Source organism: Saccostrea cucullata, unplaced genomic scaffold, assembly GCF_032062105.1.
Source record: "Saccostrea cucullata isolate Sc308-1 unplaced genomic scaffold, CSIRO_AGI_Scuc_v1 ctg183, whole genome shotgun sequence".
Taxonomy (NCBI): domain Eukaryota; kingdom Metazoa; phylum Mollusca; class Bivalvia; order Ostreida; family Ostreidae; genus Saccostrea; species Saccostrea cuccullata.
Window position 1 is genome coordinate 128725 of NW_026929981.1, and position 14230 is coordinate 142954.

Sequence of the window (14230 nt, forward strand, 5' to 3'; positions counted from 1 at the left end):
CAAAACGTCGTCGACATATCAAAATGTCGAGTTGAAGGCCACAACAAGTCTTTTCTTCTTTTCACGCTCAGCATTTTGCACAAATTCTGGTCAATGATTACTGTGTTTGCTGAGAGTTAATTTTCTGTATAATATCATGACTTATATGTTGTAATAGCATTTCACACGAAAATCATCTTATTTCATTTAAAATATACATTTTTTAGTTTTAGAACATTGTTCAAATTTTAATTTTTTTGTTAATGCTTTTGCAAAAAGTTGTAAATTAATGAAAAATATTAAAAGAATAGAAAAATACCCGGGTAATAAAGGCAATTGGTTTGAAAAATGGGGCTTACTCGGAACCGTTTTTTTGACATAATAAAGGCATTGAAAAAGCCCCCTACTTTCAATTAGCCACCCAACATTCAATTTGCTTTCTATGATAAAGATGAAAGTGTGACAGAAGGCCGGAATTTGATAGCAAAACTATGATTATATAATCTCTCTCTGTAGAGTATGGGTCTGAACAATTATGATGATAAATCTTAAAGTTTTTACCCCAAGGCTATCATGATTAACAGGCAATCTAATCTATGCCAAGGTTGGTTTCAGCCTTTTATTACATTTTTTTTAAAAATTTATAATCATAATTTTTTTTTCTGACTGCACATAAATCCAGGAATTAAGAATAAGTTGCTTTAAAGTATATATTTTAGCCGAAAGAAAATCAAATTTTATTGCAAGTCAGTTCGGAAATTAAACTTAAACTCTTTTCACAACACCTCTGTTTAAGAGGAGTCGATGCGTTTCATATATATTATTCTCTGTATTAAACTGAAAAAATTAAGACAATTTTACATTATTAAAAGAAATCATTAAGTTGTGTCTGCTTTTGATTTGATTTTTATATGAATCGGAAAAGAAATGGTTTTTTTTTTTTACTTAAACCACTATACGTTTCATTTCTATTCATTGCGGCATTAAATGTCACATTTTTACTATACAATAAAAAGATTCGGATTGGTTAACATTTTTTTCTGAGAAAAGGAATATAATTTTCCGCTGCATTGTTTCGAAAACATTTGTAAGTAATTTGCCAATTAGATAATTGTTTTCAAAACAAACATTTTTTAGTATTCAGTCTGTAAAATGTGGGATAAAAAGTTCAATTGTAAAATGAATATATTAAATAAAGTGCGACTTATCGGAAGAAAACTATCACGCCTTTCTGTGTTTTAGTGATCGATCATTTGAATTGTTTGACATTTTCAACAAATGCATACTTGATTGCTAGAAAGATACACCCATTGATGATAAAAGGAATAAATCCACCAAATAAACCATTTCAGCTGGAAGACATTTTGCTCCACTTTCTACATGTTTTTGTAGTACCATTATGTTATAGAAAATATTTTTCTGTTTAGTGCAAGGCCCTAAGTAAAATTCATTTTCCCATTGAGCAAAGAGAAATTATGTTATTCAAAGATTATATCATTTATTATTTTATTTTAGTTATCTTTATTCTCTTCAAAAATAATCTTGGTTTAATTATCTTAAAATATTTAGATTAAAGGAGCATGCAGCCCAGAACATAAAGAATTTCTGTAGAGCGGACGTGACTCACGTTTATTTGTACTTCTCTTGTTTTATTTCAAGGTATTAGGATTACGTGATTACCTTTAAGTAAAAATTCCCTAAACATGATGTTTCACATTTTGTTCATCTGACCCTTAAGGTCTTTTTTCCCCTGAAATCTTGTTTAGTGGCAAACATGCTGTTAAGCTTACATGTACATGTTGTGGGAAGGTATCATCTTTACAAGATTTTTTTTAAATATTCGAGACTTTTTCTCTCGATTTAAATTTATTTTAAAGTTTAAAATGGTAAACGCACGTAGAAAAATCACTCTTATAATTATAATTTACAACGTATTCGCGTTGCATTGTAAGAGAATTCTCGTGATGTTTTTTAAAGAAATCTTTAAACGTCTTTGATTGGTTTTTCCATTTGTTCGCATAAAGTTTAAAAACAGGGTTTCATTTGCATTTTGAAGTCGCATTGGAAGCTTATAAGGACAGATATAGTCTAAATCAAATAAGGATATGTCATATATTTGTAAAATCAACGTACTAGTATTCAATACACGTGTTGAAGAATTTATTGCAAAGAAAACCGGGCCATTGCACACAAATATACTGCAAAACAGGAACATTGTATTTTTGAATGCACAAGGTTATGTATGTAGAGAGGGCACCATTTGTTCTAACTTGGGTGTATAAATGTATACACCTTTGGATGAGAAGCATTTTAATCAGCACCAGCTGCCGTAGGCTCAATTTCCTCCGAACATGACCCAGGAACACACCGGTGGGTAGTGACGTCATACATTGTTCCCGCTTTACATTTGTCCGCCACGTATTGTCCATAGATACAGACTGCGTATTGGTCACAGCTATTTTGACATTTTTGAACAGTTCCAACAAAACAGAAACCGCATTCTCCAGGCACAATGCAGCCTTCACCTATATCACAAGCTGTAAATGAGAAAAAGAGAAAAAGTTACCTTAGACATTTATTAAGATAAACACTTACATTGTGAGTTAAGTTTCAGGAAATGTAGTTCTAACTTGCAAGAACATAAGTTAAACAAAACGGGGTGTCAAGAATAGATACTGAAAGATACAATTATATAAATTAATGGGCTATCAAATTAAAAATGAATAAATAATGTAAACTAAGTAAGATGAATATTTCTATAACCTATCTTGCACAATCTCAGACTCATTTTTTCCAAACAAAAAAAAAACTATTTTTATTGTCAAAATTTAAGTGATTGATTAATACATTGTATATGTATATACATGTATTCGAGATGAATACAACATACCGTTTGATAGACGAATTTACTTACTTGCGTCAGCTGAAGGTTGTTGTGTATTCATGGCTCTTGGAATCAACAGAATAGGTATAGGTGGTGGGGTGGGCATATTGACAGGAACCACACCAGGCATAGGCCAGTCTTCCTCATAATCGCAATAGAAGGTCATGTACACCTGCCTACTGTCCTTTGTTGGACAACTATTACCAAGACTCCAGGTTTTGTATACAGCCTCTCCATAGTCATTTGCGTACAGCTTTGGGTACGATGAGGTGACGCGCAACATACCAGAACAGGGTTGCGATTCGCCCGTTTGGGATGTAGGGATTTTACAATATGGACGACAAATTCTACCACAGGAATCGTAAGCAGAAAGCATTACATCTGTGGCTCCATAGCCTGGGTTCTTAATTGCAACGAATGCTGTTGAACTAGAAATGGCTAATCGGTGATCGACAATTGCATATTCTTTGTACGTTCCAACATAGTTAATACCATTGGACTGAATAAATACTGCACCAGCTCCAAACTGGCCAGTGTTACAAGATGCGTAAGAAGCTGGTCGACCAGTATTGAGGGGTGTTCTCAAAGTAGCATATGCCTCTGGTTCATAAATGTCTGTCCTTGTTAATGGCCGCCCACCAATAACAGGAAAAGCGTTGTATCTTTCGTAATCTGGGGGACGCTTGTACACTACATCTACTGGAAGGTAGACCCACTGCCTCATGTCACTAATACCGTTTATATTGAAGGTATTTTGATAAGGTCGGTTAACAGGAATTACTGGACAGGTTTCTTGAGAAGAGGTAACTGGAGAAGGAGATGGTGGTAGCATGGAATTTTGAATTCTATTCTGGCTCATTCCATGTATCATTCTGTTGATATCTGTTCCTGTACCACGTATTCTAGGAATGTTTGTATTCATATGCTGGAAAGTTGTATGCTGTGGCTGAGACGGCATCTGAAAGACTTCAAATCCCATTGGCTTGGCTCTGTCTCTTCGAACAGACATAAGAACGTTGCGACCCAGATGAGAAATCACTGCTGGATGTGCATTTGGCATTGTGTTAGGCCCAACTCTATGTATGTTGATATTCATATTTGGAACTCTCAATCTACTTAACTCCACTAACCTCTGTTGGAAAACCCTTTGCTGTTGTTGCTGTTGCATTTGCATATTATTAGCAAACATTGCATGATGTTGTAGAGGAGGCATATGGGCTTGATCAACGGATACACATATCCACTCATTTTGTTGGTTAATACACTGAAGGTATGAAGAACCACAGTTACGATTAAATGCTGAGCATGATGGAGAATCTTCATATCTGTATATTCCGTTCACGATGTATTCACTAAAACTGTCAATGTTTCTAAAGGTACCAAGTCCCAACATGGAGGTCGGTAAATGCAAAGTATGGTTAACTACAGAAGGGTAGTCACGGGTTGGGTCGATGCCGTTTCTTCTCTGCTGTGCCCTAAATTTCTCCCAAATGTAATCGATATAAGCGTGATGGAGGAAGAACACAGGATCCATGGCTGCAGTGGTAAGTTCTCCCATTTGTCCGTCTACCCACATATGTACCTCGCCATGATGAAATTCAAGGTTGAACGGAGTGTAGGCATGAGGTTCGGTAATCTCACCGATTCTTTTTCGCGTCAGAATATTTTGAATTACTCGTCTGTTGAATAACTGTCCTGTGTTAGCCAAGTTTCGAATTAAAGGGCCTACAGGAGTTGACCAATCAGCAAATGGACCAGTGTTTACGAGTCCATTTCCATTTCCAAGGAAACGTGAACTCCAAATAACTGATGCAACAGGATTTGCCATTGGCTCATCAAGAGTTGAATCCCAGTATGGTAGCGTCACATCCGGGATCTTTTCTCGCATAGCGTTCTCAAACCTTTGTATAATCAATAGAAATACTATCTAAGAATCTTAATAGAAATACAATATAAGAATCGTAAGAAAAAGAATTTATTTAACAATAAATGGTTTTTTTTTTTGTATCTTAAGAATTAACTGTTCCAACTATTGCAGAAAACTGCATTATAAAAGTAACTGAGGTATGCAGTTTTTTCTGCAATTGTTGCAGATACATCGACGTATGTTTCGATGATTATATCGCCTTCACTTCGAGAAATCGTTTCATAAAGGTGGGTATTACAACTGATATAAGTAAGCGGTAAGGGATTAAGGGAAGTGTTTTTGAAATAATGAATTAAATATTAAGTGGATGTTAATATATTTGAGTTAAAGATAACACAGGAAAAATACTTTACATAATTAAGAAAACTCTGTGCCATCCCAGAAAGTTGGGTCCTCCATGGGCAGCTGTTTCCGTAATACCCTGATGTAAAGCAGCCAGCGCGTCATATTTATTTGGATAGATGCTCTATAAAAATATTGTAATTTGATTTAAATGTATCACATGATCTAAAATATTTTTATCCATCAAAATTGTTGATAATTAAAGGGAAATGCATAAAATAATCTTTTTTCTCTAATAAAAGAAAGTGATCTCTTCGATAAATTTACACCCCGACAGATTTTCTGATTGTTGAAATTATTTCATATTACTTTGCGGTAGAGAAGGCCACTGGCGCCCCTCAAAACACAGACGTTTTTAAGGTAATTATATTGAGTAATTCTTCTTTTTATAAAAAGAAATCAAGATCGTTTAAAATTCAAACCTCTGACTGAAGTTTGAATTGTGATTCATAATTTCAATCTGACAAAATGGTACAAAAAGAGACAAGTTTCCTTTCAAATTATTGACTTTTTCCAAAGATGCTTCAATTTGTATACTGGAATGGTCAATATGATAACAAACCTTATCTTCTTTCAACATCTGTATTGCCTTCAGAAATTTTTGTCGCTCCATGTCCGATAACATTCGAATTTCTGTCCTTATTTTTGCCGCTCTTGAATTCGTTAATGTTCTCCGGTTTGGAAACACCAGCAGACGGCTATACCACATATTTGTGTTAGACGTGACGTTGTAATTTAGCCATTTATGCATTCCATTTTGCTGCCACATATACTGGTGAACACAGATCCAGTTGATAGATTGTCCAACAGTATGTCGGATGCTGGTCTTTTGTGCATATCTAGTAAAGCAATCGTCAAGTCCTTGTGGAATTGCCATATTATGAATCATTCCACGGGCTACGGAAACCAAAGCGAGAATTGTAGATAACAGAAGTTGTAACTAAAAATTCAAAGAAAATGACAAATTAAAGAACCTTAATCAAACAACACGAACTTAAAATCCAGAATAACTTTATAAAACATCACAAACTTAAAACAAAAAATATCATCTTTAAGCTTATTTCTGTGTCATTGAGGCTCTGCAACTGTAGCTTTTTTGTTTCAAGAAATGAAATGAAATGAAAGTTTTGGGGGTTGAAACATAGACCTTTCATTTGTTACCTTCCATTTCTTCATTTTGTCGCTTAAGGTTTCCATAACTGTCCTCTTACGTTTGGAAAACGCTTATGAGCAGGTTCGAATTTGATCAGCGCCACCTATATAGTTTTATTGTCAACTGATGTGTCATGGTGGCTTTGAGACGGAAAAGGATCTTCGGTGGAAATCGTTAAAACCATGTCTAAGGAAACGCATCTATGTTGACACAAGTTTTAAGGCTGTTTTTAAAGTTGGTCATTGTACCTTTACCATGTTTAACAAGATTGCTTCTTCAAAAAACGTTCATTATAGCATTTCTTTCTCACCAGAAAGAGGCTTTTCTATACTTACAACACGTTAGGTTCAAAAAGACGAGCGTCAAAAACAAGCATTACAAGATGTTTGGAGAAGGTTGTCGATATTTTTTTTTAAATATATAAAACAATGAAAGGACTTGAGGTGAAAAACATTAATTAAAAACAAAAGACGTGAATATGTCTACATGTTATTGGACATTTTCTTTTCTTTGTTATTCTAAAATTTAATTTGGTGAATAATTTTTATGGGGGAAGATAGCTCTGAAGAAAGTTGTCTGCGAGGCGTTGTTTAAACAAGACAGGTGTTAAAGGTAGCACAATATAAAGTGAAAGCAAAAAATTCCAAGAAATCCAAGAAGGTGGGCGAATGGCCTCTTACAATTTTCATGGATATTCTTTTAATCTGAAAAAGCTTATTAGATAATTTGATTGTTAGGTTCTGAAATAGATGTTTTACATGTGTACTCATAACTTTTATTTTTCATTAAAGGATTACTTTAAAAAGCATGCCAAGACAATTATCACCATAAAGTATTTTAACAGTGATAGAATTTCAAAATAATGCCAAGAGAACATAAGTACTCCACATTCTACGTCTAATGACCATGCAACCTTGTCAGGTGATGTAAATGGAAAAAGGGGTGTGTCGCAACCCAAAAAATGCTACACTGGCCTCATTTTGGTACTACTAATTAGGTTTACAAATTTAGAATCTTTGGTGCATTTACTGTGTGGCTTAAGACCAACACACTGTTCTATTGATGTGTGTCGCTACCATAAATATGGTATTTTATTTCAGTGTCGTTACACGTGACATTATAGGATGAGTACTTGAACTACGAATATGCCAGAATACATGTAGAGTTATGCATATTACAGATCTCGACGGACTTATCTTGTCCACTGCGGGTATGATATAACGTTATTAACTGAAATGTATGTTGTGCACGTAAAGAGTTCTGAATACAAGAGAAATAAGAAAATAAAAATTATGGATAATGAATAGTATTCAAGATCAAAAGTTCATCCACACAATACAGATTAGGAGCAGAGCAAAGATAGACCTCCAAACATCAGAGAGATAAGGTGCCATGGAGAACAAAGCATCCCATGCCGACTGATCATACCCGCCGTGTGTCCCTTGTCGTAACAGGGAAAAAAAGGAAAATTCCGTAGACAAATTAATATGTAATAAATTGCCTTACAATAAGTTGAAAAAATTTCAGTCAGCACTTGACTTAAAATTAATGATAAGCTTATTTATTGACAAGCTCGTTGTACCGACAATAGAACTTGCAAAATGATGAATTTAGAAGAAACGTTCAGATCCTTGTTTCATCAACTTATTTTTCAATTGTTTGTTTCTTTTTAAAACTTGTTTATACGTAGAGCATGCTTTTGCGTATTGAATTTATTGAGAGACATAAGTTCTATATGCTGAAAAGACATATTGTTACAAAAGTGAGGTAAGTTGATGACTGAAAAGTTGTAATCTAGTTACTTCACATTTTGACGGGTACATGTATAAACTTTAAAGACGTCAAAACAACACCGTAGTAAAAGTGCTGAGAAAAGGCACTTATTAAACCTGTTATTCAATGAATACAGTATAGATAAATGTTCTGTCTAGTTTAGACACAAAATTATCCGTAATTTTTTAATTATTCTCGTTGTATATAAAAATCTTAGATAAAATAAAAAATATACATTTCTACGATACATCCGGATTAATACCTTTTCATCACTTTATTAAACCTAAATATTCTGACTGTATACGAGGTTAATGTTCGAATTCTTGTCCTATCAGAACTTGGTCTTCGATAAGAACACACGTACTTAGGAAGAAACATTTCATGTTTATTATGAAATTAATCTCTCCCTCACTTTGACTATCAGTCAAACAAGCAGAGTCCGAAGTTGAACCCTGTCAGGACAACAAATTTCCAAATTCCACGCTTATCTTGATTATAAAAGACCTAATATCACGTGTGCCATCACCATGTGTGATGTAACTTTCTCAGAGTATATATGTATCTCCGTTTTCGTGTAATTTTATATTGATATTGTATGTTTAACCATCAAAATCATGCTACCTCTACTTTTTGTATCTCTTTTACTCTTCGGTGTTTCGCAGGCCCAGGTTTTTGGTTTAGGGAAGTGTGCTCAGGTGAAAACACAGGAAACTCTCGATTTGAACAAGGTGAGACTAAATGTTTTCGATTCTATTTATTTTTAAATAAAAGTCTATTTGACCAAACTTTCCAAGGATGTCAAGAACTTGTAGTTAAGCAATTATGTCTTTTCATTCGAATCTTTTTTTCAATGTTTACAACTTTGTTTTATGAATCCTATTTTCGTTTGCAGTACCTGGGAACTTGGTATGAAATATATAAATTTAAGGCCAATTTTGAGGGAAATCAGAAATGTGTCTCAGCAAACTATCAACTCAAATCAGACGGGCATATTCGAGTCGATAATATAGGATATGAGTAAGTTGAAGTTATTTTTTAGATACAGCCATCGTAACTTAATCTCAAAAATTAGTAAGCGAATTTTATTCTGTCACAAAGTGCTTCAGGTGTCGTTTACTAGAACTAAAGTGTTAAACAATAGACCATTTCAAAAACAGGAACTCTAAATGATTATCAATATTGCTTACTTTATGTAACATTCAAAAGGTGTCGTGATGAAAACTTCTTACATAAAATAGAACTGTTTCCCTAATCAGAAATGGACAAAAGAAAGAAGCTGTTGGTGATGGATACATTCCAGACCCAAACTATCCATCGAGACTTGGTGTTAGATTTTCAAATTGTAAGCATTTGTATATAGACAAAGTCTATCAAAGTCCATTTTAATTTTCATTTTGTTTTGTACTTATTTTAAATAATTATTTAGATCTTTTACTTCCTCTATTGCATAAAAACATAGATTTTAAGTTTAGAAAATATTTTATGAAAGTAAAAGAGTATGAAAGAAAAATAATTACAAAATCGCAGTCTGAAATGCATGAAATGAAAATTTCAACGAGACAAGAGATAAAACATTTTCATTATACCTATACATCAGTAAAGTCTTTTATATTTTCTTTTCAGTGGCTCCATATGGAAGATACTGGGTCCTAGATACTGATTACACAACCCATACAATGATCTACTCCTGCAGCGATATTCTAGGAATTTTCCATATTTCATATGCCTGGATCTTAAGTCGTGAGAGAACACTGGATGAATCCGTGAAAAACAGACTTTTTGCCAAGGCCGAGTCCTTCGGCATCGACACATCAAAGTTCTTAAAAGAAGATCAAACTGGATGCTAAGAGTCATTAATTGTTAAGGTCCTTTTTTATTACTTTTTTTAATATATTTTGTTTACAAATAAATTTTTATAAAACAAAAACAGTTTTCATATTTGTCTGGTTTACAAAAATACAGCAATGGGTTTAATTAATCATGATGAAATGAAATATTGCATGAAGTACACAGTGACCCTGAAAGAATGGGTTTGTGCTAAATAAAGAGATGTCAAAATTTAACCTAGAAATCTAAAATTTGTTCATTCAGTAATGAAATTGACAATCTTGGGCTTGCCAAATCGAGGTACAAAAAAGACAATTACTTGTATGGAGATTCTGCTTACATTGCTGAAACTCCAAAGTCTTTAAGAAGGAAAAAATCATGCATCAACATACTTTAATTTGCTGTCTAAATTACATGTAAACCATAAGGATTAAAATTAGATTGCCTTTTTATGGTAAATTTATTTATTGGTTTGATATTTACTGAAGATTGACAGATTTTTTTTTTCATTTAACAGTACCTATTTAATAATAATAAACTTTTCCTATTTAAAACTGTAAGCATATTGTGTTGTATTTCATGGAACAAAACAGTTTTGGTGCAAAATTTAAAATACAGGAATGTATTTTTAAAACGTTATTATACGATTGCATTAAAGTGAATATTGTGTACAGATTCTTTACATTGCCTTATGCACATTGCGGGCCATCCAATATTTTTGCCAAAAAATATTATACTTTAGAAACCAGGGCTATCTTATATTTATTGATTTAATATTAATATCTGATGACTTTTTTTTTGATCAGGAATTTTTGTTAGATAGAAGGCCTCCCATCTGAAAGTAATATCATACACACATCCCTAATCTGAAATTTTCCTTAGGGGCCTGTTATACCATACTGTTATATTAAATTGATCAAAAGAAAAAATTAATTCGTCAAAATGTTAAGATTTTGGCAAAAGATGTAGAAGCTCTCAACAGATTCTGTTCAACGAAAGAAACACAACATTGTTTTTGTTTTTTAAAGATTTCAATATATGATTGCTGGATGTGCAGCATCCCTTTTATTTGATTAAAAAATAGAGACATAATTGGAGAAAAATTGAGAACACATTTTTTTCTATTGATTTTATTCATAATTAACACCGTCACAATGGAAATGATTTAGTTACCTTTTTAAAGATAAAACATTTGATGACATACTACTCTCAGTATTTGCTTGCTACAATATACATCGAATCAACTTTTGTGCACATTTAATCTAACATAACCTGATTCACCTAGTTAGTTATTTTTCTCCCTTCGTATTTTTTAATATCAATGAGTAAGACATTCTGTAGTCTTTTGTGTATTAAAAAATAATATTAGTTAAATTATTAAGACTTATACATGTATCTATAAAATGCATTTTAGGAATTTACATCAAAATCATAATTTGTAATCACATTAATTCACTTTCAAATTCATGTTCTTTCCCCTGGAAAAAAAGATAGATCCTAGTACTTCTTAAGATCCAAATGAGAAAAATATGGAAGAAATGTGACACATTTATTTATCCCACAACGTATGGGTTCTCTCTTTTATCATGTCAATACCCCTTATTATCAGAACACCTGTACCTGTCATATAGTCATATAATACATGTAAGTCATGTTTCAAGAAATTCCTGACAGTATTGGAGAAAAGTTTAAATAAATGATGCCATGGACATCGTCATTTTTTTAAGCGTGGATTGAATACATAATTGATAAACTTTCAGTTCAGTTTTGATATCCTATCATTCCATTTTACGTGCATTTTTTTTATTGATTCTTCTGATTTTTTTTCTATTTTGATTTCGCTAGTCTTTGGGTAATGACTTTATATCTTATTTCTAATTTTTAAGGGAACAAATTATGAAGATAGCAAGGTGATACAGTTTGTTATAATAATATACCAATGGTTTTTGAGCCCTGAAGGTAACCATCATGTGGACACACAAAAGATTTCTTTCAGCTGGTAGCCAAAAAGAAAAGTTTTAAGTTATAATGTACGAGTATTTACATTATGTACTTATATCATTTTAAAAGTATATACATGTAATACTATATAAATGTATATTTCTCAGGTTTAGGTACAAGTTTGGATATTAATATTGATGTTGTAAATTACAAAAAGAACTTTTTCTTGATCGTTCGGTATCGTTCTCAAAGAATGATTAAAAAGGATGTTAAGTTTCACTTTAGTTTAATGTTTTAAATACTGATGCTTTTATGACTTTTATTTACTCTAAACATAAATAAAATGAAAGCAATTCCTATTTGAATGGGATGTATAAAAAAAACAGTATTGGGTTTATCCGAAGACACAAGCACATGGCATGAATTGTCTCTAATTAAATCAATTATTGTAAAACAAAAATGCTATGATAGGTGACACGGTATTCATAAGGTTTTGGCTTAATGATGATGTGTCTTCAAAGTGAAGAATACACAAAGGTAGAAATCAGAAATGTCAAATTTCATCATAATGCTTACTGTAAAAGATAAACAGGTTGTAGAGTAGGGTTTCCCATACAGAAATCCCACACCAGATTCAGTTTTCCAAGGGAAAATCCTACTCTGTGAAATAGTTTTAGTGTGCGATGTCTCTCATAGCTAATTTTTCCTTAATAATAAATGAGTGTAGAGGTGAGAATTGTCATAAATATGTGTCTACATTATGTACGTACGTAGAATGAAAATGTTGAATTTTGAATTTCACTCTTTCATTAATTGTCGAACTGGTTTCTGAAAAAAAATAATGGTACAATGAAATCATGGCCAAATCATAAACTGTATCTTTGGAAACAAAAAAAGATTGTTATTTCAAAAATTAATGTTTTTTTAAGTTGTTTTTAAAACTAAATGGTAAGACTTTTCTTTTACATTAAATTATATCTATGGATTTTCGATTTTCGATTGCCTAATCATTTCAAGAATCACATGAAGAATGTGACGGGGGTTAACAGGGGTTAGTTATTCTTCATGGTACCGGATACCATCTCAGGTGTTTTAAGAGGTCTTTGTTTGCTTTGAACCAAATTTGCATAATTTCAATGGCCTCTGGCTACTTCAGCTTTGTTATCTTCACATGTCATGTGCATTTCATTATTTTTAAATGTAAGTGAAAACTATGGAGATAACGAACAGTATTTAAGCCCAAAAGTCCACTAAACAAAACAAAGTTGAGGCAGAGCAAACACAGACCTCCATAACATCAGAGGTGGGATCAGGTGCCAAAGAGGAGTGAGCTTTCCCGGACACACCCGCCGTGTGCTCCTTGTCATGATCGAAAAAATAAAACAAAAATATGTCGACAACTCTGTGTCCAAACAATAACCTAACAATTAATATGAAAAGCGTCAGTCAGCATTCGACGCCATAGAACTTACGGAATGATGACATTTAACGAGATTGCTGATTTTCATCAACTAGTTTGTTAATAATTTACTGTTTTAGAAATTGTACATACATAAAACATGCTCTTACGTGTCGAATCAACTGAGTTAAATAAACCTTGTTTAGGCGTGCAGGCGACAACTTTAGGTATACTGCTGCATAAGTAAGGGAAGTTAAAGTCATTCCGTTTATCATAAAGCTTGGTTATTAGATTACCAGAAACATCTTTTTCAAGTAAAATATCCAAATATGAAACAGATGTGTCAGACTTTATGGTATCTTTTATTTCAAGCTCACAGGGATATATCGTATTGATTTATGAAAGGAAATAACAATTGTTAATTGGAAAATACGTCGTCGATATATCTAAATGTAGAGTTAAAGGTCACAGCACGTGTTTTCTTCTTTTCAGGATTCAGATTTTGGACAAATCTTTGTTAATGATATATTTGTCATTGCTTTTGATGTAAAATATTGATCTTTTTTTAAATTGAGAATTTGTAAATGTTTCAGAAAATATTTTGCTCCATGTTTTCCCGTCCCATATTACACTGCTGAGGTTGAGGGGACAAACTTATGTCTAAGCTTGCGAAAGCGTGTTTCTCGCATTTTTTTTATTACGGCGTCCACCTTTTTTCCCTGTGAAAGACTTCTTGTTTCACGTACATGTAATCACAAAATATTATGTAGTATCTTTCAATACCATTTTAACTTTTTCACTTTTGTGAACAAAAAATATCCATAGCATAAAAGATACCGTATCAAAATATTTTATTCTTATTATTAATTGAAAGTCTCTTCCTTGAAATAAATTTAAACATCAGATACAAGTTATTATCGAAAACAAATCAGTAAATACATTATAAATGATACAGAACAATTTCAGTAACAAGAGAGACAACTCTATAAAATAGTAATGCAATAA

General features: G+C 32.6%; 2 protein-coding genes across 2 annotated transcripts; one reads left to right on the forward strand and one right to left on the reverse strand.

Moving 5' to 3' along the window:
- Positions 1-2130: 2130 nt before the first annotated feature.
- On the reverse strand, positions 2131-6350 carry LOC134282625 (uncharacterized). The gene is made up of 5 exons (XM_062765022.1): positions 6294-6350; positions 5695-6072; positions 5144-5256; positions 2894-4764; positions 2131-2516 (listed from the first exon to the last, which is right to left on the reverse strand). The coding sequence occupies exons 1-5, from the start codon at positions 6327-6329 to the stop codon at positions 2290-2292; spliced, it is 2625 nt and encodes an 874-aa protein (XP_062621006.1). The 5' UTR covers positions 6330-6350; the 3' UTR covers positions 2131-2289.
- A 2282-nt stretch (positions 6351-8632) lies between these two features.
- LOC134282627 (apolipoprotein D-like) lies at positions 8633-9910 on the forward strand. Its single transcript, XM_062765024.1, has 4 exons — positions 8633-8786; positions 8951-9075; positions 9315-9400; positions 9682-9910. Exons 1-4 carry the CDS (start codon positions 8673-8675, stop codon positions 9903-9905), a joined length of 549 nt encoding a protein of 182 aa, XP_062621008.1. The 5' UTR covers positions 8633-8672; the 3' UTR covers positions 9906-9910.
- The last annotated feature ends 4320 nt before the right edge of the window (positions 9911-14230 follow it).